At 45.1% G+C, this 27372-nt stretch overlaps 1 protein-coding gene across 5 annotated transcripts in view; it reads right to left on the minus strand.

The window, feature by feature from the left end:
• SLC11A2 (solute carrier family 11 member 2) overlaps nt 1-27372 on the minus strand; it is a 70964-nt gene that overhangs the window by 35040 nt on the left and 8552 nt on the right. For 4 of the 5 annotated variants that reach the window (XM_083427578.1, XM_083427579.1, XM_083427581.1 and 1 more), the window contains 4 exons: nt 18542-18625; nt 7634-7758; nt 5534-5659; nt 4097-4216 (listed from right to left, as the gene is read on the minus strand). In XM_083427578.1, the coding sequence (XP_083283704.1) occupies nt 4097-4216; nt 5534-5659; nt 7634-7758; nt 18542-18625 (455 nt within the window). Of the gene's footprint in view, nt 1-4096; nt 4217-5533; nt 5660-7633; nt 7759-11042; nt 11407-18541; nt 18626-27372 lie in introns of those variants that run through there. The other variant, XM_083427582.1, reaches the window with a different exon arrangement.

Here is a 27372-nt window from a genome sequence, read left to right on the forward strand (position 1 = left end):
TGTCGCTAAATAAAAAAATAAACTTTTCTTTTTCCAAATCTTTCTTGAGCAACTGAGGTGCACACCAGAATGATTTGCCCACTTCTACTTGATAGGGTGGGACACGGGTGGCGCTGTGGGTTAAACCACAGAGCCTAGGACTTGCTGATCAGAAGGTTGGGGGTTCGAATCCCCGCGACGGGGTGAGCTCCCATTGCTCGGTCCCTGCTCCTGCCAACCTAGCAGTTCAAAAGCACGTCAAAGTGCAAGTAGATAAATAGGTACCGCTCCGGCGGGAAGGTAAATGGCGTTTCTGTGCGCTGCTCTGGTTCGCCAGAAGCGGCTTAGTCATGCTGGCCACATGACCCGGAAGCTGTCTGCGGACAAACGCTGGCTCCTCGGCCTATAGAGTGAGATGAGCACCGCAACCCCAGAGTCGTCCACGACTGGACTTTACGGTCAGGGGTACCTTTACCTTTTTATAGATAACATTATTAGCAAGCTTTCAAGCTTACCTGCTTCATGTGAATAAATATGTATTGCTGCTTCTGTGGGTTTTTTTGACCATCAGGTTTTGCTATGTACGTCAAAGTGCAAGTAGATAAATAGGTACCGCTCCGGCGGGAAGGTAAACGGCGTTTCCGTGCGCTGCTCTGGTTCGCCAGAAGCGACTTAGCCATGCTGGCCAAATGACCTGGAAGCTGTACGCCGGCTCCCTCGGCCAATAAAGTGAGATGAGCGTAGCAACCCCAGAGTCGGTCATGACTGGACCTAATGGTCAGGGGTCCCTTTACCTTTTTACTTGATAGGGTGGAGAGAAGGAAAAGGAACTCTTCCTGGGCCTCCGTTTCATTTCTACATAGCAAAACCTGATGGTCAAAAAAACCCACAGAAGCAGCAATACATATTTATTCACATGAAGCAGGTAAGCTTGAAAGCTTGCTAATAATGTTATCTATAAAAAGGTAAAGGTACCCCTGACCGTAAAGTCCAGTCGTGGACGACTCTGGGGTTGCGGTGCTCATCTCACTCTATAGGCCGAGGAGCCAGCGTTTGTCCGCAGACAGCTTCCGGGTCATGTGGCCAGCATGACTAAGCCGCTTCTGGCGAACCAGAGCAGCGCACAGAAACGCCATTTACCTTCCCGCCGGAGCGGTACCTATTTATCTACTTGCACTTTGACGTGCTTTTGAACTGCTAGATTGTCAGGAGCAGGGACTGAGAAACGGGAGCTCACCCCATCGTGGGGATTCGATCCGCCGACCTTCTGATCAGCAAGTCCTAGGCTCTATGGCTTAACCCACAGCGCCACCCGTGTCCCTAATGTTATCTATATCTGACAGCTAATATTAGGCCCTAATATTGTCAAATGTTAAGACTGTTTAAGGCAACAGGAGCACCACAGCTTCCGCCAAGGCTCCTAACTGTCCTTTTGCAGCCACAGATCTACCTGTCGTGTGTGTGGCATCAGGTATTAGATTTAATAGTTGTACGCCACTTCCCTAAAACAATATTGAGCTCAAAGCGGCTCAGGGCAATAAAGCCTCACGGAAAAATTAGCAAACAACACCTCCATCAATATAATTGCGTGGAAACACAACAGCACGGAGTTTTAAAAGAAGAAGTAAACAATGGATGCAGCTCAATCGAAACTCAGAATGATTAAAAAATAATTGATTAGAAATGGCTGCTGAGCTCAGCGCCATTCGACATGATCCCTTTGGGGAAGGGAGGAGCATAATCACAGGCAGAAAGTTCTTCTAGCCACAAGGTGGGTGGGGAAACTGGTCTTGTTCTTGTGTGACGGAAGACACACTCTTTTGCCATGGCATCAGGTGAGTGGAAACTGCTGAACCAAAAAAACAGGCTTGCGGCCAAAATTGTGAGGCCTGGTGGACCTAACTGAGCCAATGGGCCAGAGGGAACCCACTGTATTAGGGTCTAATTCCTGTGGATCAAACCAGAAGCAGCGACAGAAGCAGATTGAAGGGGGGCGGAAGATCCCCAGTTACCACAGGCACTGAGCACTGAAAATAACAGCCGCTGCAGTAGTCCGTTTTTAGAAATCAAACACTTCTGATGAGGGAAGGATTCTACATCTGCTGACCGGCAACCACCTACGTGGATTACACTGCCTGGAATTTGGCAAGTCCTGAGCCAACAGACACCCACGAGATTGGTGAAGCCAACTTTCAGCTACAAGGGAAGCTCAGTGTGAAGATATGTGCTTTTAAGTAAAAAAAAAATCAAATCCTTCTGCAGAGAGCCACAATGAGCTTTGGAAGGCACTGCGCATTAGAGCCACGAACAACAGTGAAAGGAAACTTTTCAGCATTTTACTGTATTTTTCGCTCTATAGACGCACTAGACCATAAGATGCACCTAGTTTTTGGAGGAGAAAAACAAGGGGGGGAAATTCTGAATCCCAGAAGCCAGAACAGCAAGAGGGATCGCTGCGCAGCGAAAGCAGCAATCCCTCTTGCTGTTCTGGCTTCTGGGATAGCTGCGCAGCCTGCATTCGCTCCATAAGATGCACACACATTTCCCCTTACTTTTTAGGAGGGGAAAAAGTGAGTCTTATAGAGCAAAAAATACGGTAGTTTGCAAAATTGTCCCTCCTTGCATTAGCTTCCTGCCTGATGCTACCAAGAGGAAGAACAGTAGAAGTACAAGGCCCGGCGGGACAAGCCTACATTTGCAGCTCTTTCTTTGACAGTATCGGCCCTCCCAGAAACTGGCCCCTCCCACATGGTTTTTGGAGGCTGTTTTGAAGAAGCTGTGCTCGAGCAGTTTCCACACCACCTCAGTCCCAGAAGATCTCAGAACGCAGCTTCCTCCTCCTTCAGTTCAGGAGAAATAGTTACTTGGAATTGCCTGGCTTGGCCTGGGACTCAACTCAAACCCAACTTCCTATTTACTGAGGATGTTTTAATGCAACCCCCGGGGGAGAGGAAGCAAATAGATGTGTCAAGTTTTGAATACTCCAAGAGGAAACTGAGTCCCGGGTTAGCTATAAGCACACACATGACCACCCAGAGACACGTCACCAGAAATAAGATAGGGGCAGACAAGGAGGGTTTGCTAATCCTGGTGGAGGTGAGTGTTTTGCAGCTGGGATCCACATCCCTAGGCAACTGTGTCTTGCCGAAACAAGCCTCAAAAGAATTCCACCGCCAACAAAATACTCCTATGTGCTTGTTTAAATCCAAGCTTTTAAGCAGACTGGCTTCTTCAAAGACCAGCAATTAAAGTGATTATGGAGAGGCCACACAAAGCAAATATTGCACGAGCGTAGCAGAAAAGAGGAGGAAGGAAGAGGCTAAGTTGCAAGCCTGCCTGGAAGCCACAATCCCGGCCCCGCAATTCAAAATGCATTCAATTTACTCTGTGCTGAGAGAAGTGCTCTCTGCACACATTCAGAAGACATTCAGATACTCACTTAAGAAAAAAAGGAAAGTAAGCCCTGGGTTCAAGGTAAGAGCTGTATGAGAAAGTCGGTGCCAGCAGCAAATTCTCCTCCAGTTAACGGAGGTGGTGATGATCTTAAAAGAGGGGTGAACTCAGATTCGCCCACCCCAATGTCCCCTAATTGGGAACCCCTGATTTAAAGGGCTGGCAGAGATGCAGTTTTGCCTATTTATTGTAAGGGGGCGACATCCACAGTGCAGCCGGTGCTTTCTTTATATGCAGAAATAGTGCAAAAGCCAGAGGATCTGGAGGCTGCTGTAGTCTTTCCAGCTTTACTCTGGTTTCTCTTCAGATCGTATAAATCTTTCGCCTTTCACTTCTAGGTCTCATTAACTCCACTGCATGTTGCTCTTTGGCACAACGCATCTGCCTTCCTCAAATCTGCTTCTTTTTGCCTTTCTGGATCTGCATCTGTCTCCTGTATGCATCAAGTTCCCTTATACTCTTTGGCTACAGACCTACGACTTTGAGAACAGCCTGGCATCTTCAGGTGCCTCTTGGGACTTACCACAATTCCTGGCCCCCATAGTCCAGTCCTGTCTAGCTGCTTTTAACACACGGGGAGATCTGATCCTACAACAAGGCGCATTCCTCTGCTCGCAACAAAAGCACAAGATAAATTTCCAAATGAATGGCTCAATTCACTCACCTTGGGATACTGCCGGTTGCATACTTCTGCCAGATGAAGTCCGGTTACCACGCCCAGCCTCGCTGCCAGACGCTGCAAGAGCAAGCCAATGATCGTGGCTAGCAAGAGAACCCAGAGCAGCTGAAAGGCACCAAAGCACAGCAAGGTCAAGAGCAGCCGAGATATGAGAACTCTGGGAGCCAGCCAGCCTAAGGATTCTGTTTCCTAAAGTGTGTCTGCAATTCTTCATGAATTAAATACAGGCGCAGCCTCAAACCCCTCTCACAACCAGAAACGGGGCATGGAGGAGAACACAGCTTTCAATTGCACATGTTTTATCAAGAAATAACTGCTGAAGCAGAATATCCAGATATGTCCAGGCTACGTGACACATCCACTGGCATGTGAACTGTAGTCTAGAGACTTCTCTGTTGGATATTCTTACCCATCTATTAAGAATTACAACCCCCAGCTTCCTTGGAGAGTACCAGTTGGCAGGACTGTTGAAACCGGACAGGGCAGAAATGTCTTCAGGAAAATATACTACTAGATTTCAATCTAGCTTTTTATGAACGAGGAAACCAACACATTCCTCCTCCGGTAATGTAAGCAATCAAGCTTAAGCCTCTCTTACCTGCTAAAGGGCAAAGTAGTTACATAAAACATCTCTCTAGCTGAGTTGCTTAAAACTTAAGTTTTCAGCTGCAGAAGAATATATTATAAGTTTTAAGGTTGTCCCAGAATAGCTTACTTTGCCACCAACAGCTTCGCCACTTGATCTTACATTATCAGTAGACCTTCAGGTTTCTGCTCTTACAGAGAAACAAAACCCCCTGATTTAAAGGGCAGGCAGAGATGCAGCTTTGCCTATTTATGGTATGGGGGTGACATCCACACCTGGGTGGTTTGGGAAGAAAGAGCGCTCTTGCCAGACCAGCCTGGCCCCACTGCAATTCATCTTCATGTCAGGAGGACTCAAGAATTTTAATAAAGACAAGTTCACCCCAAGAAGGCTGTGGAGTCCCCTATTCGAACACGGATATGGTAAACATCTTCTGGCTAGAATTAATATTGGCACATGGAGTAGGAGCAAGCTCTCTTTCAGCTCTCAAAACTCGATGGATGGCTTTTATTTTATTTTATTTTAATTAACAATTTCAACATAAAAAATATCGAAACATATCATCTTCAATATTTCCCTCCATTCCTCCCCAACGAACCCTTCCCCCCACCCCAAGACTTCCCTCGGCTACTCTCTCTGATTTCTCAACACATATACTATAAAATTGTATAGATCATTATATTATCTATCTACTATATTAACCACCAATAAATTTGTGCATGTTTTTTCAAAACCTGCCAAGGAGTCCAGTTCATTTTGTTGTCTTTTTAGATAATTTGTAAAAAGTTTCCATTCTGCTTTGGCTTTTAAATACTCAGGAGCAAGAGGCTACTTACCTTAAAGCCTGCAATGGCGCCAGACTGCAGATCCGATTCTATATTGCCTGGATCCAAGTAGGCTATGCTCATGAGAAACCCAGGCCCGGTGAAGGCCCAGAGTTTTCGAAAACTGAACCATGGATGCTTAAAAGGAAAAAAAGGGGGGTTAAGAGTGGGGAGATGTTTTTCCACAGAAGGGAAGGAGTTGTTCAAATGACGATTAATGTCACAATCAATCAACACAGAAATTTGCTTTGTTGTTGCTTTCTTTCTTTTTTAACCGATGCTTCAATTCCAGAAGGACCATCACGCTAGGAGCAGAAAAGCAGCAAACCCACCCAACGATACAGCATCGCACAAAGTCCACATCACGCCAGAAACGTTTATCTTAACAATGGCCTAAATTTAGAGCGTTTACTTTGAACTGTGCTCTGGGGAGGTTCCTTAAAGCTTATCAGGGCTTGCTCAAGCAGAAGACCTATGATGGCAGGCAAGCTTCTCTGAAAGACAGCTCCCATCCAACACTACCAACCTCAGACTGCAAGGGAATGCTGGCTGCACTCTAGGAAGGCTCAGTTGATGTGGGGCGGCCACAAACCCAAATAAGCCTGAGCAGTAGCCTGCATACATTCTGTGTGCCCTAGAACAAGAACGGGGATAAGCAAAGTTCGGATCTCCTTATCAATCTTTGGGTGATCCTGCAGCAGAACAGCAGAACTCCCAAATGTTATGGTCTGGTTTTGGATAATGCTTCTCCTTGTTGCAGATGCTTATTTTGAACCTCAACGTTCCTTTGGTTAGGAAGCCTTTGTGGTCATCATTAGCTGCAGAGGTTATCCACAAGAAGCTAAATTTATGTCCGTGCTTTACTTATCGAGGGACTGCCAAGACACGCAGCCTGGAGGGAAAGGTCTGTGCTGCTGTGACATTTCAAAAGTTAACATCAGTAGCTGTCCACAGAACACCATTGTTCCTCTTCGCTCAACCATTACACTGGCTAGGTTAGCAAGGAAAATGACTGTTTCATTCCTGCTCCCTAGAAAGTAATAGGAAGGTACAGAGAGGCCCATCTCTCACTATAATCATCTTCAAATAGTATTACACGTCCAACATATGGCCTGGAACTTGGGATTTGTTTAATAAAAAGAAAACCTAAGCGGAAGAAAACCCACTGAAAGCCATTTTAGTAGATTATCTGAAATTTTGCATTTCTAACAGCAAAAGCATGCTTCCCTTTCAAATTAAACACTGGAGACAGCCTTTACTCTTATAGCTGCAATAGTTTACTTTAGATCATGTAGTGATAATAAATAATAAATAATAATAATAATAATAATTTTATTATTTGTATCCCACCCATCTGGTTGGGTTTTCCCAGCCACTCTGGGTGGCTTTCAGCATATATAAACATAATAAAACATCAAAAGTTAAAAAACAAAATACAGTGGTACCTCTGGTTACGAACAGAATCTGTTCCGGAGGCCCAGCCGTATCCCAAAAACTTCGTAACCGGAGGCACCCTTCTGCACATGCAGTGAAACCCGGAAGTATACACTTCCAGGTTTGCTGCGGCCGTAACCCGAAGATTCCGTAACCTTGAGGTTATGCAACACGAGGTACCACTGTATCTTATACAGACTAAAACCAATAAATCAACAGAAATGAAGAAGTTGTTGCTGAAGTTATACCCAAATTAAAATAACTGCCATCCCCAACTAAACATTTAACCAACCCCAACCCAACTCAAACAAAACAAAGGAACAAATATACCCAGAAATGCCTATCTCTGCATGAGTTTAGTGTTGGCCTTAATTGGAAAGAAGGAAGCTCAGAGGAACAACTCATGCAGCCTCATAGGATAATGGATGAATTCTGTTGCATATGGCACCTTTTGCAGAATTACACCCCTTCCCAGAAGAAGCTGCCTGGAAGGGAGCCTGGTCAAGGCAGGGACACAGTGGTCAATCTCTTCCACAGGCTGTCCCTTGGGGCTCAGCTAGGTTATTTCTCCCTCGGTGTAAGCAGTTCTTCCATGGCGTAATAGTAGTTCTCCAACACAGCATTTGGGGAATACTGCCCTGCACACACCTCTATTTCCCCTGAAGCACACTTGCTTACCTTTTCATCTTCAGGTACAGGTATTTTCTGATCAAAGTAGGTGGTAAATTCATCTGTAGAGTCGGAAAGGTGAGATGGTAGTGTGGTGTTGCAAATGGTGCTCACACCGTCCCCCGAGGAATCTTCTGCAAATCGACAATGGAAATTTTGATAAGCAGAGTGCAGCTTAAAGGAGAAAAATTCAATGCCAACCTTCACGTCAAGTGAAGTCAAAGACACGGTGCCTGTCAAATGTTGCTGGACCAGTTTCCATCAGTGCCAGGCACCATGGGCAATCATCAGAGATGGAAAGAGGCTTGTCGTCCAAAGCATCTGGAGGAAAGTTTATTGGCTACCTCAGTTTTACACAAGATTGTATGCTATGGCACTCTCTCTGTGTCTGGCTTAGAAGATGGGGTGTGTGTGTCAAATGATTATCCTCTAGAGAAATGATTTTGCTGCACCTCTCAGCCCTCATGTCCAAAAGTAGTGACTACAGTAGACAGAAGGGACGCGGGTGGCGCTGTGGGTTAAACAACAGAGCCTAGGACTTGCTGATCAGAAGGTCGGTGGTTCGAATCCCCGTGACAGGGTGAGCTCCTGTTGCTCGGTCCCTGCTCCTGCCAACCTAGCAGTTCGAAAGCACATCAAAGTGCAAGTAGATAAATAGGTACCGCTCCGGCGGGAAGGTAAACGGCATTTTCGTGTGCTGCTCTGGCTCGCCAGAAGTGGCTTAGTCATGCTGGCCACATGCTGTACGCCAGCTCCCTCGGCCAATAAAGCGAGATGAGCGCCGCAACCCCAGAGTCAGTCACGACTGGACCTAATGGTCAGGGGTCCCTTTACCTTTACCTTACAGTAGACAGAATGACTGTAGGCAGAGATAAAGCAAACATGGTAAATTGCTTTGCATATTAGAAACTTAATTCATGCACACTGACATTGTCTTCATTATCACAGGCCCATTTTCTTAAAAGGGGGGAAGAAAATTAACGTTAAAATCTGATGCCCACTGACCTGGGATTACAGAAGCAAGTCCCACTGAATTCAGAGTAGTCATGTTTAGGATCTCACTGTCTGCCAGTCAGGTTACATAGAATTTTAGGAACTGCATGAGGTCATCTGTCCCTCAACAATGAAGCCATGGTTAATCACTCTTAAAACTATCCATATTTTGCATGCATTTAGTTTGTGTATGTGCCCTGTCATTTGCAAGAAGAAACTTATTCTCCTGTTTCAAAGCTGCAAGGTTGTTTCTGGGGTACAAAGATGAAATTTGGTACCATCACTCTAAAACCCTGACTGCAAGAAAAGTTCTTTTAAGAAGTATCTCCCTCAAAATGCATGATATGATGTCTTCCGCATTAGTGGCCAACCGTTGCTGAAGAAGAAAACAAGCTAAGCCCCACAAATTTAAGAATGGAAGGATGCAAGAGAGCACACTTCACACAATTCAACAATTCTGCCAATGGCAATGGGAACAGGCAGAAGATAAGAGAGCATTTATAGTGTTGGCTAATAATCTACACACAACATATACAAATAATAAGAATAGTACCAACAATTTGCACACAGTTAACTCATGCATCTTCAGATTTACATACATAGCGAAAAATTAAAAATGGGGCAGAAAAGGTTTCAGAAAATATGACTTTAGCAATCCCACCCGCCATTGAACCCAATGGATTTTGACTTTACAGAATTTATGTTTTAGGTGCAATTTCCAGGACGTAACCCCCAAGTAAGTTGCAGGCCTACTGCAACACTTTCCCAGAACACAATTTGATGGTTCCAACATGTTGGGTCCCTGCAATCGGGTTGGGTGGGGGTCAACAGGCAGGGATCCAGTTTAGCTGTGCAGCCTATATATGACTGGCTTCCAGCAGAGACCACAGGGCTGCCCTTCGATGGAGGTGACGAGGTACCTTACTTCTCGGGGACATGCCTTCCCCCACCTGCACTTGCAGGTCCTGCCAAGCCCAGAGCCCAAGAGGCTGACCAGCTGCTCCTTCCTTGCAGCCAGATTGACTCCAGTCCTTCCCTTGTTACCAATACTTTTCTAGAATGAGAAGCCATTTCCTCCTGTTTTCCAAACCAGAAGATCATTTGCTCTCTCCCTTCAACATAACTACCAGCAGGCGAAGCATCTCTCTTCCTCCATCATCTTCCCTCTTCCTTCCTTCTCCTTATCAGTCTGTTTAGATTGTAAGCCCGTGGGCAGGTTTTAATGCTATATACTGTACAGCATCCTATTCTTTGGTGCTCAAGAAATCCCAGCAAAAGAATGGCAGATGAAACTGATGGACTACATGGAAATGGAGGAGATGACCGGCAGAATCCGAGACCAGGGAGAAGAGTCGATGGAAGAAGATTGGAAAAAAATTAAAGTATACTTACAGAGATATTGCAAAATTAATGAATGTTAGAAGTATATTGGAATGAAGCTATATGGTTTTAGCAGAAGGGTTATTAAGAATTATATGAATATTAAGTGTTAATGTGTTAAAGTGGGAAATTTAAAGTTAAACTGTGTTAGGATAAATTATAGAATAAAAATTGAAGAGAAGGGAAAGGATTTGTTGAATCAGATAATTTGAACTAGAATACAAAAAAGGGAGGTGCGAGGAAGTTGAGGAAATAAGCTAATGAAAGATTTAGATATAAAATTTGGATGTGTGTTTTTGTTTTGTTTTTTCTTTTTATGTTGTATTGTTTTTTCTCTTTTTTATTGTTGATGTATTGTTTGTTGAATTCATGTATTGTTTTCTTTATTGTTTTTCTTTTTATAATTATAAAATATCTAATAAATTTTATTTTTTTAAAAAAAGAAATCCCAGCAAAAGTCTGTTATTACTGACATGCTTATTTTTTTGCTCTAGACATAATAGCATATCCTTCATTTGAAGTCCAAGCTCGTTCTGCTCCTTGACTGAAGTGCAGAGGCTCCATTTTGCACATACCAAATTTCTAAAAAAGTATTCAAGTATTCCTTATCTTGATGGAACGGCTTTTGCCTTTTGAGTTTCCCAAAGGCATTTGAGAGGTCACAGGAGGCTAGATTAGACAGACCCTTTGGGTCCAGTCCAAGAAGGGCTGAAAATAATGTTCACCTTTTAACACATCTTGCGGCTTTATTCAAGATAAAAATGTGGGTAACGCACAGAATTCAGGTGCAGAGCACAACTTCTTTTTTTTAACCATGGGGAAGTTGTGGATTAAACTGACTCTCCCATCAGCAAACAAGAATTGCATCAAAGAGTGCTACGTAGACACAGATCTACGGGAGGCATCTAACAAGGGTTTTCCCCAAAACAGCCCTCCAATCTCTGCAAAAGGGAAAAGCTACAAGACACTGGAAAAAGTTTTACATCAAGTCCTGAAATGTTATTCTACCCCCTCCCACTTGCCCCAACGCTCCGGTTCTACTCACTCTTATACTCTAATTTGTATTCTCCACGTGGCATTTTGCTTTTGCTTCCAGGTACCAAGAAAGCTGAGCTCCACTTACACCAGCCTCCTTGGAAGCGTAGAAGAGACCAATATATAGTCGAGGAACAGGAACAGTAAGGATGCACATAACACACGGTTTTCTGTTGCAGCTGTGAAGTCAGTTTCTCCTCCTACACCTCTGCCTTCCCTGCCTCCCAAATTAAAGAGGCGATGCCACTCAGCAGATCTGTTGACATGGTGGCTTTAAAGCAACAGTTGTGTAATGAAAACCACCATTGCAGGAAGAATTCCACCCCCAGATGAGCCAAACTCACCTTGCCTAGCTAGTTAAACAAAGACGAGAAAGTGTAAGGAACATGATGTAGCACACAGATGCAGCCCGTTGTTGACTTCCCTGAAGTTGCGTACTGAAAAACTGGCCACCTGACAAAAAGTGTAAGCTGTCGCAAGGCCTTGGCAGAGAGAAAGAATCTGGAATGTCCTCTTTTAAAAGGTGTGTAAGGCTGCCTGACAAATATAGGTCAGCAAAAGGAGAGAAGTTCGGTTTTAGGGGCGTGCTGAATGATTTCGGTCTTTACAGGGTTGCTTGCTTCAGTCTTGCACAGGGCTTTCAAGTGGGAAGGGGAATTTCAACCTGGTGCTTAGGGATTTCACTAGGCCAGGAGTCTGCAACCTTTAAGACAAAAAGAGCCACTTGGACCCGTTTCCGAAGAAAAAAAAACTGGGAGCCGCAAAACTCGTCATTATAAAAATAACTTTTTTGTCACTTTTTTAATTATTTCTTTGTTTGACCCCTCAGAATTACTCCTCCTCATAGAAATAAACGTTAAATTAACAAGTTACCTTTTTTGTGTGTGTGTGTGTTCTTCACTCCCCTTCAAAACAGTGACCAGCGTACATGCCCCCTTTCAATGCAGTGACCAGCGTACATGCCCCTTACAATGTAGCGGGCGGGCGGGCGGGGTGACGTCGGGACGGTGCGTGACTAACGCACGCACCGCCCCCATGCGACGTCACAGCCAGTACAGCGCCCGCCACAGTGGGGAGTGTCGGGGCGCACAATGCACCTCCTCCCCTCGCTAGTATCCGCCCCAGAGCCACGGCAAAGGTGTAAAAGAGCCACATGCGGCTCCGGAGCCGCGGGTTGCCGACCCCTGCACTAGACGATAGTGAATTTTCTGCTTTGTTCTGGTGAGAGCAGAAAGCTGTCATTTAAGCCCCAGGTTTCACTGGGTTTCACATCAAAGTGGCATATTCTTTTTTAGTTTCTGACCTGCCCATAGTATCACAGATATGGAAGAGAACTAGACAGGTCATCTAGTTCAACCTCTGGCCAATGCAATGGCAAGGAGTTGGAGAAGAAGACCTCTGGGGTATGATGCTATCAACAGGTAAGCTATTAGAACGGCCTTTTAGCAACACATTGGGAAGAAGGTAGAGAAGCCTTTAGGGAAATCCACAGTCCCCATGCAGAATTCTCCAGTTTTAGCCAAATCATCCCCACCCAAAGCCTCCTAAAAACAGTTGCCATGATGGTCAACCATGATCAGATTATCCCTCTCTGGTCCTTTGAAATTCAAGCAGTGATTCAGCTGATCTAATCATTACTCAGCTAATGTTCCATTGCTAGTTTGGACATTTTCAAGACTAGGCAGTTTAAAGAAAAAGTAGACATTACTGCAGAATTTCCAAATACCACACCTAACAAGGAACATGAAAAGCATATAGAGATATTTTCCGTTGGTGGTTTCAAAGAGTTGTGGGCGCACCTTTCCTGTAAAACGGCGAAGACCTGGGGAGATTTGATTTCCTTCTTCAGGTCTGAAAAAGCCTAAAGACTGCTTGCAAAAATCAAGGATTGTTCCATAGAAGCTGAGTATTTCAAGAGTTCTGAAAAACCACTCCATGGAGGAAAGTCACCTTGTGTTTTCTTGGCTCTTCTCTCCTGAGGAAATATTGTTTAAAAGCCTGCTTTCGCAGACTGGTAAAACTACTGAGCTGTGACCACATCTATTAAAATCAACATATTTAACAGCACAAAACCAGCGAGTCATTATTTCAAGAATATTGGCCAAGAATCGTCCTTACCTATGCCTACCACTGAGCAACATTTTAACTGGAGCATTCAGAACTGTAACTGGCTTTTGGTCATCGTTTATATCATGGTTTTAAGAAGACAGAGAAAGCGAGGATTGTTCATGAACTACTCAATTTCCTCTACGTCAGGGAACGGGAACCTGTGTTATGTATAAACAGTTACGTTACATTCCTTAAATCCCATCAGAAAACCGGCTCTTAGAAAATTCAGTTATCCAGCCAGAGGCTAAAAGTAATGGGTTAACTGAGTCAGTTTCAGCTCAGATGGACACGAGCGTTTTCTTTTAGAAAAACTGCATGCCCAGCCCCAAAAGAAAATAACTTGTGGATAGTTGGAGCAATTTCCCCATTACTGGCAAATTCTACCTTTACCGTAGACTCCTATGCACGGGTGGCGCTGTGGGTTAAACCACAGATCCTAGGACCTGCCAATTAGAAGGTCGGCGGTTCGAATCCCCACGACGGGATGCGCTCCCGTTCCTCGGTCCCTGCTCCTGCCAACCTAGCAGTTTGAAAGCATGTCAAGTGCAAGTAGATAAATAGGTACTGCTCCAGCGGGAAGGTAAACGGCGTTTCTGTGCGCTGCTCTGGTTCGCCAGAAGCGGCTTAGTCATGCTGGCCACATGACCCGGAAGCTGTACGGCGGCTCCCTCGGCCAGTAAATCGAGATGAGCGCCGCAACCCCAGAGTCGGTCACGACTGGACCTAACAGTCAGGGGTCCCTTTACCTTTGCACATTTACTCAACAAACCCTATTCCATTACACGGGGCTCGCTTCCATATATAGCGGACCCGCCATTTAAGCGAGGGTTCGGTTCTAAGGGGTCAAAATTGTGCAAAGGAAGGGACCCCCGGAACTACCCTCTGCAAGGTGGAAGGCTGCTTACTGGGGCCTGGGACGGTTGTAGGGGGCCCTGAGAGCTTCCCACGGTCCTCCATCACCTCCCTAGAGGTGCCTATAAGCGAAGAGGTGCCCTTCTTACGGGCCTCTGGGGTGCCTGGGAAGGTGGCACGAGGGCTCTGGGACGCTGCTCTGTTAACTGCCTTTGGGACAGCAATGAGAAGGCTCTGGCAGCGTTCCAGAGCCATCACACCTCCTTCCCAAAGCCCGTCCCTTCGCTTACTGGGCTTTGAGAATTAAAAGGAGAGCAGAGAATGGCAGGTTTCCCGGCTCTCAGTTTATTTACTTATTTCACACACACCCCACCCCGTGCAAGGTTGCGATGGTGTGAGTAAACCGAGCTCAAGTTGTGGGATCGCTGCATGTAAACAGAGGACTGCAGCAGTAGAGATGGCCCACAATCCACGATTCACGCATGACTCATTTCTGCCTGACAGGAAAACCGGAAAGGAAGACGCTCAATGTGGTGGCCAAAATCAAGCCAATACCAGTAAAGGTTAATGCTGAAGTTTCTGGGGTATAACTTTCTTTTATAGAATTCTCTCTGCAAGTCAGGAGCCGCATGCAGAACAGATACACCAGTGTCGGCCTTTGCATGGAAAAGTGAAGTTTCCCTTCCCGTGCCAACAGGCATCTGATAAGACGCAGCCCTTTTTAAAAATTGAAATATTTATTACATTTTTCACCTCAGGAAGAAAGCGACGTAAGTTTAGGCTAAACAGTCACCTCTCTAAACCAATGTATGCAAAATGTTGTATGTTTATATGTTTTATATGTGCATTTTATATTTGACTTTTGTAATGTTTTCTTTGGAAATGTTTAAGGTTTTTTCGTTAACTTTGTTTGTGTTGAATATGTATTTTGTAGTAGACCTCCTTTGTAATGTTTTATTTTGAAATCTTTAAGATAATATTTTAGTTTCCTGTTAACTATGTTGCTTTGACTGTATATTTTATATTTGACTTTTTTAGAAATGTTTGATTTTGGATTGTTGTAATGTTTTAATATGCTGTAAACCGCTTTGAGATTTTTCTTAAAAATATAAAGCGGTATAGAAATGAAATGAAATGAAATACAGTGGTGCCCCGCAAGACGAAATTAATCTGTTCCGCGAGTCTCTTTGTCTAGCGGTTTTTTCGTCTTGCGAAGCAACCCTATTAGCGGATTAGTGGATTAGCACTATTAGCGGTTTAGCGGCTATTAGCGGCTTAAGGGATTAGCGCATTAGCTGCTAAAAGGCTATTAGCGGTTTAGCGGCTTAGAAAAAGGGGGTGGGGAGCGAAAAAAAATCTCAAGAATCGCAAGACATTTTCGTCTTGCGAAGCAAGCCCATAGGGAAATTCGTCCTGTGAAGCGCATTGAAAAACGGAAAACCCTTTCGTCTAGCGGGTTTTCCGTCTTGCGAGGCATTCGTCTTGCGGGGCACCACTGTAACAATAATAATAATAATAATCAGGCTAACAAACACATATGCTTTCAACTTGGCAAATCCACCAAGACTGTTAGAATTTAAAAAAAGCATTAATGGGCAATCTATAAATAACTTCCAAAGATAAAGGGCCCACAAGTTACAGTACTGCATGAAATTTTCTTGCCTAGAAGGCAATGGCTGGAACTATTCATGGAAGAGCCGTAGCTCAGAAGCAAAATGCTCACTTTGCGAGCCGAATGTTCCAGTTTCAACCCATTCAATCTTCATGCTGATGACAATTTTTTATCCTAGCTTTTGACACCTAATATGTGCATTTTTAGGACACCTCCCACCCAAGGTTTTTGCAACTGCATGTTGTTTTTAACATTGCATTTTAATTGCTGCAACCTGACCTGGGACCTTAGGGTGAAGGGAGAGTCATAAATTGGAAATTATTAATAATAATAATAATAATAATATACAGACCATTGGTCTGACTTGGAAAAATGCATTGTCTTATGTTCCTATGAAAGTGATGTAGATTTGTGAAAAAGATCTCAAGACTGAAGCTATTCAGGAAGCAGAGTGCTAAGCTATGTCCACATCTGGTGAAAGGGGCTCAGTGGAATAATTTCTCTTTCAGAGGGCCTGAAGGCAACATATTTGGGTTTGGAAGGTATTTTTTGGGTTTCATGATCACAGGGATCTGGAGCCCATTAAAGCCAAAGTTGTTAGCTGCACGGAGGGTCTACGTTTACAAAAGATAAAAGTCATCTCAGAGGTCCATCTGGTTTGACCTTCCCCAACACCACTTTGGTTAAGGGGTGATATGATAGCCATGTTCAAATATATAAAAGGATGTCACATAGAGGAGGGAGAAAGGTTGTTTTCTGCTGCTCCAGAGAAGCGGACACGGAGCAATGGATCCAAACTACAAGAAAGAAGATTCCACCTAAACATTAGGAAGAACTTCCTGACAGTAAGAGCTGTTCGACAGTGGAATTTGCTGCCAAGGAGTGTGGTGGAGTCTCCTTCTTTGGAGGTCTTTAAGCAGAGGCTTGACAACCATATGTCAGGAGTGCTCTGATGGTGTTTCCTGCTTGGCAGGGGGTTGGACTCGATGGCCCTTGTGGTCTCTTCCAACTCTATGATTCTATTCTATGATTCTATGAAATTCAGACAGAACCAACCTCTTAAAGGGCCTTGAGAACATAGACCTATATAGCAGTGTTTTCTAGCTGCACAAGCCCATAGGCGTAATTCAAGACAAACTAAAAAGCGTCCATTACATTGACTGGGAGGTGGTGATAACATGAATACAGAGCCCGTAAAAATTATCTTGTGCAACACTGCTGGGTGGATTTAACAAGCTGGCAGTTAAAGGATTTCCTAGAATGTGTCTCCCAGTTCCACAGAGTATGCTTACAGTTTTCTTGGACAAATGATCTTCAGTCGCAGGGGCTTGCTCCCATTTCTTATCCAGTCCTAAAAGCAGGGATGGGGGCAAAGAAAATGGGACCTTCCAGATCAGGGTTGGTTATCCACTATTGCATTGTTATGAGGTTGGGAGGGAAGACTCGGCCCCACACACTGTGCCCCTTTCCAAAACATCTGTTTCTGCATGTGTGGAGTGGAACGTATAAGAGAATGACTATCACCACCGTGATATATTTTTTATGATGCAGCGGTACATAACAATTTTAATAAAGAAATAAGATCAAGCTTGCCAAACCAGTTCCTTTGTCTAGCTTTGGCTGACTAGTTAAGTACGCGATTTACAAATCCAAAGAAGTTGCTGTAGAAGCAAATAGGTGGGCATTTGCCCTCACCACCGCTTCGCTGGTAGGTAGAAGAACAAAAGCCAGAGTTGGTGGGTGGGTTGAAAAGCTGAATGCTAGAAGAGGCAAAGAGAGACACCTGTTTACTCTGTGCTGGAAACCTAATGAAGGAGGAAGATCTGCTGTGAGCTTCTCTGTCCTATATGCACAGGTTGTAAAGGTAAAGGGACCCCTGACCATTAGGTCCAGTCGTGACAGACTCTGGGGTTGTGGCGCTCATCTCATTTTATTGGCTGAGGGAGCTGGTGTACAGCCTCCAGGTCATGTGTCCAGCATGACTGAGCCACTTCTGGCGAACCAGAGCAGCGCACGGAAACGCCATTTACCTTCCCGCTGGAGAGGTACCTATTTATCTACTTGCACTTTGGCGTGCTTTCGAACTGCTAGGTTGGCAGGAACAGGGACCAAGCAACAGGAGCTCACCCCGTCATGGGGATTCAAACCGCCGACCTTCTGATCAGCAAGTCCTAGGCTCTGTGGTTTAACCCACAGCGCCACCCGCGTCCCTCTTCACAGGTTGTATATATGCGTAAATAAAACCATATACCTTAAAGACATCACAGTCTTCACAGACCTTCATTTCAAGGAAACCATATGAACTGAACCGGACCCTGCAATCATTACCTGAGGCCCTTCTTCGTGTGCCTCCTCCACGAGAGGTCCAGAGGGTGGCAACATGAGAAGTGGCTTTTTCTGCAGTAGCTCCCAGCTTGTGGGAAGCTCTCCCTATGGAGGCTCGCTTGGCCCCTTCATTGCATATCTTTAAGCACCAGGTAAAAACATTCTTCCGCTCCCAGGCCTTTGACTGACCTAATCAACATCTTATCTGCTGCCTTTTAAACTGCTGGGGTATATATATGTGTGTGTGTGAGAGAGAGAGAGAGCGAGAGAGAATTTTTATTATGTCTTTTTGTGTTTTTACATTGTAAACTTCCCTGTGATCCTCAGATGAAGGACAGTATAGAAATTTAACAGTTTCAGGTTAAGACTGGACCTCCGGAACGAATTAAGTACTTAACCCGAGGTACCACTGTATAGAAATTTAATAACGATGATTTCTTAAAAACCCAAACACTGTCCCAAATTAACATCTCGCACTGGTACGTAAGACAGAGAAAACAGTAGACATTCAATTAAAGACAGGAATTGTTTTTTTTAGATTTTCTGTCCGTTGAGTCTGAAAAGTTTCATCAAGTTCCTTAAAACGACGACGAATGAAATAGCAAATTTACCGTATAATGCTTCCCTCTCCTTCCCCGGTGTCATGGTGGAAACTTTCTCTGTAGAGCCAGGCTCTTTAGAAGAGGTCACATTCACTAGGAGAGAGCACAAAGAAATAAAGATCATTAGGACATGGCTGCATGGGGTGCCCGAAGTTTAATGAGACTCTGCAACAGTCCGAGTCTGTTCTTTTCACCTTTTCCGCGGAAGATGGGGCTGGAGATGTAAGAGAACACATCGCTCTGTGATGATGGAAGGAAAGATGGTGGAGAAGTGGAGCACACATGGAACCACACAGCCAAAGACATGTCCTTTTGAGCACAGCATTTACAGTGGAGGATGTGGGTGAATTGACGAGATGGCTGAGGTCTAAAAAAGACATGGTGTTGCTGCATTCAAGATGCATGGACCTTAAACAGCTCAGGACCACAATACCTCAAGGACCACCTCTTTCTATATGAACCTACCCAGACCCTGAGATCATATTCTGAGGCCTTCCTTTTGGTGTCTCCTCAAGAGGTGCAAAGGGTGGCACCACGAGAACAGGGCCTTCTCTGCAGTGGCTCCCCGTCTGTGGAATGCTCTCCCCAAGGAAGTTTACCTGGCGCCTTCATTACACACCTTTAGGCACCAGGCAAAAGCGTTCCTCTTTAACCAGGCCTTTGCCTGACCTAATCAACATCCTATACCCTTTTAAAATTGGGCTCTTTTCTGTTATTCAGTTGTTGTTTTCATTCTGATTATATACGTTGTGATCTTTTCTGTGAACTGCCCTGAGACCTCCGGTTGTAGGGCGGTATATAAACTCAATAAAAAATAATAATAAAATGCTGCACCCCCAGCGAATCAGCTTGTGGACATGCCAAAGCATCATCTAGCTCACTAAATCCATGCTGAAGAGACAATAAAGCAGGGTTTCCTAGACCACCATTGAGTCCAACCCAAATGCCTTGTAAATTTCTATCCCACTCCAGGCACTTCTCAACCCTAGGTCTTTATTCACAGTCCCATCGATCACAGGTAGTCACTACCAACCAGTGCTGTAAAGCAGCATTTCCCAACCTTGGGCCTCCAGCTGTTTTTGGACTACAACTCCCATAATCCTCAGCTAGCAAGACCAGTGGTCAGGGATGATGGGAATTGTAGTTCGAAAACAGCTGGAGGCTCAAGGTTGGGAAACACTGCTGTAAAGGATGTAAAAGCCCAATTCCGAGTCATGTGGATGGACCTGTCAATACGACAGACCTCATCTACTCATAAAACGATACAACCAGAAGGCAAGTGTGAATATGAAGAGCAGGTAATTCCTCAAGGAACATTTTCCTTATTTTATAGTTAGTGTCTTGACTCACTCGCTTGATTCGTTTGGAACCAGGGATCATTTTTTGTTTGATGCATTTGGGATGTTTTTCATGCATTTATTTTTCCTCTTGGTTTTAATGTATCTACGTAGGGTTTTCTATCTGTCTGTCTGTCTGTTTGTTTGGATGTAAGTCGCTTTGGGCTGCCCTGGGCAAGATAAAGCAACTAACAAATTAAACAAACGATCTACCAAGCAACTCCAACCAAAAGGCTAGTGTTGCTAGAATTTACACTTTTCAACTCCACTTTTCAACCTGTGGAGTATTTTTATTTCAATACTACATTCAATACTACAATACTACATTTCGATACTACATTGAGAAGTGCCATTTCTTGAACTTGACTGACAGGTGCCCACTAGAAGGAGACACAAAAAAAGAGGAGAAACTGGCTGCAAGCAAAGGGTGATTAACATTACAGTGGACTCTAGGGTTACGTACCACTCTTGATATGTAATCTTCAGGCTGCAAAAGTGGCAAACCCAGAAGCGTATTCTTCCGGGTTTCGCTGCTCGTGCAGGCGCAGAAGTGACACTTCTGGTTATGGATTTTTCAGGGTGCACATGGACCTCTGAAATGAATTAAATTCATAACCAGAAAGTCCACTGTAATTAGCATTTTTCCTCGGGGTAGGGAAGTTTGGTTTTGCCAAAACTGGCAGAAGAGTGTCTCTTTGCCAGTGTGGGGGAAAGGTTAAGGGTGTCAAACGAGGACCTGGAAGGCCTGTGTTCGAATCTTCACTTGGCCATGAAGCTTGCTGGGTGACCTCGGGCCACTCACTGCCTTTCAGCCTATCCTACCTCGCACGGTTGTTTTTTGGGAATAAATGAGCAGAACCATGTATGTCACCTTAAGCTCCTTGGAGAAAAAGGTGGGATATAAATGCAAGAAAACAACAAGCCTTAAGGTGAACATACAAAGTTCCAGAGTTTCTGTCTGCAGTTCCACATTCCCCCTCATTCCCACCTTGCAGGAATAGACAGCTTTCAGTGATACCAAAGTCCAATTGCAGTTCAGTCTATATAGCAGAGACAGCTCTTCCAAGATGTGTCTGAGATAGTTTGTTCTTGTAATGTTTCCCCAGAACAAACAAGCTCTTTCTTTCCTAATAAACACTGAACTCTCTCATGCCTCTTACAAAGGAGGCTGCTTGAGCCAGAACTTTGATATGGCAGTTTACTACTCTCAGTCGAACAAGGGTGCAGGCTTGAGATAAGGAGGGTTTAATGGGGAGCCCAGACCATCCCTTTTACATGCTAGTTGTCTCCTTCAGGGATTAGAAATCTTTGGCCCTCCAGATGTTGCCAGAATGCATTGCCCAACATCCCTGGCTACAGGCTATGCTTGGCTGAGAATGATAGGAGTTGGAGTCCACCAACATCTGGAGTACCCAGCTTCAGGTTCTATTGGCTGGCCCTATCACTGCGACATTTTTCAAAACTGCTTCTTAACATACAAGTATTCCACACCACTTCCTACAACCTTGAAGTTCTGCCCTAGGAAAGCTCAAATCTCAGTGGTCAGACTAAATGCGTAAAGTTTGTAAATACAGTGGTACCTCGGGTTAAGAATTTAATTCGTTCTGGAGGTCCGTTCTTAACCTGAAACTGTTCTTAACCTGAGGTACCACTTTAGCTAATGGGGCCTCCTGCCGCCGCCGAGCGATTTCTATTCTCATCCTGAAGTAAAGTTCTTAACCCGAGGTACTATTTCTGGGTTAGCAGAGTCTGTAACCAGAAACGTCTATAACCTGAGGTACCATTGTATATGTTATGCTCAACAAAGGGAACAAGTAGAGGGAAGGAAAATGAATACAAGAGATAAAAGGCTAGGAAAGGCAGCCATAGAAGAAAGGAATACTTAAAGGACTCAATTTGTCATCCGGTCCTAAGCAAGTCGGAAGGGAAACTAACCAAGGCAAGTATCATTCTGAATACTTAAATGGCTGCTCATTTTTTAAAAATGTGAATCAGGAGCACTAATTGCTGAGAAGCAGATGTGGGTGGTAGGAGTCAGAACTAGGTCAATTTTAGCATTGCTTTCACTTCAAGGAAATATACATGAAAAAACTTGTTATACAGAATTATGGATTAGCAAGCAGCTTGAGAGCAAAAGCAAATAGGGTCTTAGTCTGCTTGTGGAGTTTTCCATTACAATTAAAATATTTAACAATCAAGTTCACCTCCACGATATAATACAGATAATATTTATTTAGCTGAAGCCATTGCACGGATATGCTTCCATCAAAGAGTGGGGGGGAAGCATCCTGCCAAAACTGTTCCATTCAGAATTACACGGGTGACGCTGTGGGTTAAACCACAGAGCCTAGGACTTGCTGATCAGAAGGTTGGCGGTTCGAATCCCTGTGACAGGGTGAGCTCCCGTTGCTTGGTCCCTGCTCCTGCCAACCTAGCAGTTCGAAAGCACGTCAAAGTGCAAGTAGATAAATAGGTACCGCTCCGGCGGGAAGGTAAAAGGCGTTTCCGTGCGCTGCTCTGGTTCGCCAGAAGCGGCTTAGTCATGCTGGCCACACGACCCGGAAGCTGTACGCCGGCTCCCTTGGCCAATAAAGCAAGATGAGCGCCGCAACCCCAGAGTCAGTCATGACTGGATCTAATGGTCAGGGGTCCCTTTACCTTTAACCTCCTCCAACTGACTGATGCTGGTGGTAACTGAAGTCCAAAAGGCACCAGGTTGGGGAAGACTGGACTTGTGGTTCCCACATTTCTTCCCAAGAATCTTCCCAACGGATAATAAGGATGGAAAAGCAGGACACTCTCTTTCAGAAGGGCCAACAGACTGAGGGAAGCACGTCCTCTGGAGGCTAGGGCCAGCGCATTCCAACAAGTCAGAAAAGAACTGTGCCCTCATTCAATCAAGGTCTTCGGCTTGATTAAACAGCACGCTCTACTACTCGATGCATTTCCCCCAGAGGCATAGCTGAAGCTTTCGGCTTGCGGTAAACGGATTCCCCTAGCTATAGGAAACAAGAGATGCCCAGTAATTTCAAATCACACCTCCATTTCAGAATGCAGAAGATAGAAAAGACACCAGGGAGAAGAGACTGTGGAAGAAGATTGGAAATTTTCAAAACATTATTTAGTATAATATTGTATAATTAAGGAATGTTGGGAGATGGTGGAATGAATTTATATGACTTTAGTTGAAATATGATAAGGATTTAAGATTTTAGGATTTAAGGGTTTAAGATTTAAGGTTTCTTTTTTCTTACTAGATTGAAGTATAGATAAATTATAAGATTTTGATGGGAAGATAAGGTTAAAACAGATTAAGGTAATTAAAAGACAGTAAGCAGTGAAAGATGGAAAGGATTTGCTGATCCAAATTATTAAATGGAATACAAAAAGGGGAGGTGGGTGGAGGTCGAGGAAATAAGTCATTGAAGGATAGAGATGTGAAAAAAAGATGTGTTTTTAAAAGTTTGTGTTTTTTCTTTGGTTGGGTGGAGGTATTGTTTTCTTTTTTGGCTTTTTGATGTATTTTTTAATTTTTTAACTTTGTATTTTTCCCCTTTTTTATTTATATATATTTTGTGTTTTTTCTCTTTTTTTCTTCTATCTTTGTAACTATAAAACTTTTAATAAATATCATTAAAAAAAAAAAACAGAATGCAGAAGCAACCCTACTGGAAGTGGCGCTTCTGTTTTACGGCTAATAATGACCGATGGACTCATCCTCCATGAATGAGCCAATCCTCCCGTTTAAGCCCTGGAAGTCGGAAGACATTTCCACATCTCACGACAGTGAATTCCATAAATTAACTGCACGTTGTGTGTAAGAGTGACTCCCTTTCGCATGCCCTGAACTTACTGCCAATTAATTCCACTGCACAACCCCAAGTTATGGGATAGAGACATCTCTACCACACCACCTACCGTATTTTTCGCCCTATAGGATGCACTTTTTCCCCTCCAAAAATGAAGGGGAAATGTGTGTGCGTCCTATGGGGCGAATGCAGGCTTTCGCTGAAGCCTGGAGAGCGAGAGGGGTCGGTGCGCACCGACCCCTCTCGCTCTCCAGCCTTCGGGCTGCTATCCGCAAGCCTGGGGAGCCCGCGGGAGTTCCCACAGGGCTCTCTAGGCTTGCGGATAGCAGCCTGCTGCCCGAAGCCCAGGGAGCGCAGCGCTGCACACCCCGGGCTTCGGGCAGATATCCGGAAGCCTGGGGAGACCGGCGTGACTTCCCGCCGGGCTCCTAGGCTTGCGGATAGCAGCCTGTTCTGGGGTCGGGGGAAGCTTGGGCTTCCCCCACCCCAGCCCCACACCTGGGGGGGAATAATTTTTTTTCTTTATTTCCCCCCCCCAAAAAAAACCCCCAGGTGTGCCCTATGGGCCGGTGCGCCCTATGGGGCGAAAAATACGGTATTTTTCTAAGCTTAAAAAGTCCCAAGTTTTGTAACCGTCCCTCATGGAGTTGTTGCTCCAGCCCTCTAATAAATTTGGATGTACTTTCCTGCACCTTTTCCATCTCTACAACATTTTTTTAATAGGTGGGACAAGAACTGTACACAATGCTCAGTACTGCAGGCTTGTGCCCTAGCAAGGCACGTGGGCAAGCAGTACCCTCTCTGCGACGTGCCATATCACACATTTTGCTGGCACAAGTGCCTCTCTGCTCTTCTATAATCTTTCTATAAAGCTGGGTTCAAGTCTAGAAGCAGAAAATTATGGGCAGTAAAGGTGTCTGGAAGTTTACTATCCTTTAAATCTGCTACATCTGACTTTCGGCAGCAAGGTGTGCAAAGGGACACGTCCGAGAGGCTGCTTTGCGTGCGTGCAAAGGGTGCGCAGCTGCATTGAGTGTCACAAACCTGGACATGCACACAACACGTGAAGTCACCTTAAAGGAAAAGGTAAAGTGACCCTGACCATTAGGTCCAGTCGTGACCGACTCTGGGGTTGCGGCACTCATCTCGCTTTATTGGCCAAGGGAGCCAGCGTTTGTCCGCAGACAGCTTCCAGGTCACATGGCCAGCATGACTAAGCTGCTTCTGGCGAACCAGAGCAGCGCACGGAAACGCCGTTTACCTTCCCGCCGGAGCGGTACCTATTTATCTACTTGCACTTTGACGTGCTTTTGAACTGCTAGGTTGGCAGGAGCAGGGACCGAACAACGGGAGCTCACCCCGTCGCGGAGATTCGAACCGCCGACCTTCTGATCGGCAAGTCCTAGGCTCAGTGGTTTAGACCACAGCGCCACCCGCGTCCTTACGTGGAGGCAAACTAGCCTAGCACTCTCAGATGACAGGCAGTGGCTCTCCACTGAGGTCTTTAGCAGCCCCGCTAGCGAAATTCTTTTAATGGGAGATCCTTGAAGGGCAGGCAAGGCATGTGAGCTGCTGCAGAGCTATGGCACCCTTGCTGGTGCCCATTTCACGTACGCACTAAATTGAAAATGAATAACAAGCATGCATATATAGGGGGGAGCAGCTGAGTGCGAGATCAGCTCTCTCTAGCAACTTGATTTCAAGTTGATTTCTCGAACTCACATACGCTTCAGGCTCACCTTGTTTAAAAGAACCACAAAACACAGGACACACATGGATTCAACTGAATGCCCAATCCTTGCCTTATTTCAGCAGCTGGCCTTGTACGGGGCAGAAAGGGAGAAAATGGGCTTCCTGACAGCACAGAGAGAGAGAGGTGGTTGCTAATATGGAAAGAAATGAACAGGAGAGGATAAGCCCAACCGTAGAGTTCAAAATGGTCCACATCCAGTATTCCTGCTGGGGGAGCTCAGGCAAACCCTTTGACAACAAGCTGGATTGGGTGACCCCTGGAGCAGATTTTGGGGGTGCGTGCTAAGCTGCAGAGTGGGGAGGAAAGTGAAGTTTCATTTCTGCATGCAAAGGCCTGTTCCACTCAAGACTATGCACAGCCCTGGATACAACCCAACAGTGGGTCATGTATATGCTTTTATAGTTTCCCTGGTGGAAGCATTAAACCATTTCAAAGCCTTTACTGGTTCCCTTAGACCTAGTAACAGGAGATAAAGGTAAAGGTAAAGGTACGGGCCAGTCTTGCCAGACTCTAGGGTCGTGCACTCATCTCACTCTATAGGCCGGGAGCCAGCGCTGTCCGCAGACACTTCCGGGTCACGTGGCCAGCGTGACAAGCTGCATCTGGCGAGCCAGCGCAGCACACGGAATGCCGTTTACCTTCCCACTGGTAAGCGGTCCCTATTTATCTACTTGCACCCGGGGGTGCTTTCGAACTGCTAGGTGGGCAGGCGCTGGGACCAAACAACGGGAGCGCACCCCGCCGCGGGGATTCAAACCGCCGACCATGCAATCGGCAAGTCCTAGGCGCTGAGGTTTTACCCACAGCGCCACCCGCGTCCCACAGTAACAGGAGATGCTCAACGACTAATATTTCAACTGTCCGGCTTTTATACATCGAACTGGGCGGCGGCGGAGGTCATCTTCCTTTGCCTCAGACAGCAGAATGTCTTTGGCTGGCTCAGATGACAAGACTGCTGGTACCTGTTCAAACCGCCTACTTCTCCAAGACCACCCAGTAAGTTTCACGGCTAAGCCATTCTTCCCCAGAAGCTAATTATAGGTTATGCACAAACACTCATTTGAGTCAATGATCACAACAGGAAAGCAAAAAGCAGCTGGTGCGATGAGACTCTGACCCATGGATGTAGTTAGCCCTAGAAGAGGTCCTACTGTGACCCACAAAGGCATTTCTGCCAAGACACACACAACTGTCCCCCTAAATTTTATGCGGCACCAGGTATGGGGCAGGCAAGGTGTGACCGCCATCACTTTGGCATACATTTGCAAGCAGTTTGTGCTTGCAGACAGGGTTCAGAGGTCCTTTTTCCAGAGGTGGCTTTTTAAAGAGAATGGTGCTATGTGACCTACACACACATGTAATATACAATACCTAAAGTGCAATGGCTTTGGTCAACCGTGAGCACAGAAGGGGCTAGCCTGTTTACCCAGCTACTCCCTTGATCTCTCCACTCAAGTCACCTGTTTTAATTGCTGTGCTATTTTAATGGGGGTTTTTTTATTGTGTACTTTAATTATGTCTGCTTATATTTTAAATGTTTATGTAACTGGTTTTGTATTGTTTATGTAACTGGTTTTGTGACCCACTGGGAAGACTACTTTGGCGTTAACTGTTAAGTATGTGTGTGTATCTGTATCTCTGTGTATCATAATGTACACCTCCCCAAGTTTCCAGGAAATGGGCAGAATATTCTCAAGCCAAAATACGGAAGCAGTCTGATGAGAAGAGATAAAGGAGGGGAGGGGAAAACCATATCTGTTAGAATCACTGGCACTTATGCCGGTTTGAACAAGGATCAGTTGCCTACAACACACCATCTAAATTCAACCGCTTCTCCCCACTTTTTGATCCAAAACTGCAATCGATTTGGAATTAGGACTGACTCCAGCTTCCCCCAGCAAGAGAGAAGAAATATAGTTTCGCAGCTCAAGTAACAGTGCA

The sequence above is a fragment of the Podarcis tiliguerta genome (assembly GCF_965153285.1).
Source record: "Podarcis tiliguerta genome assembly, chromosome: 2".
NCBI classification, from domain to species: domain Eukaryota; kingdom Metazoa; phylum Chordata; class Lepidosauria; order Squamata; family Lacertidae; genus Podarcis; species Podarcis tiliguerta.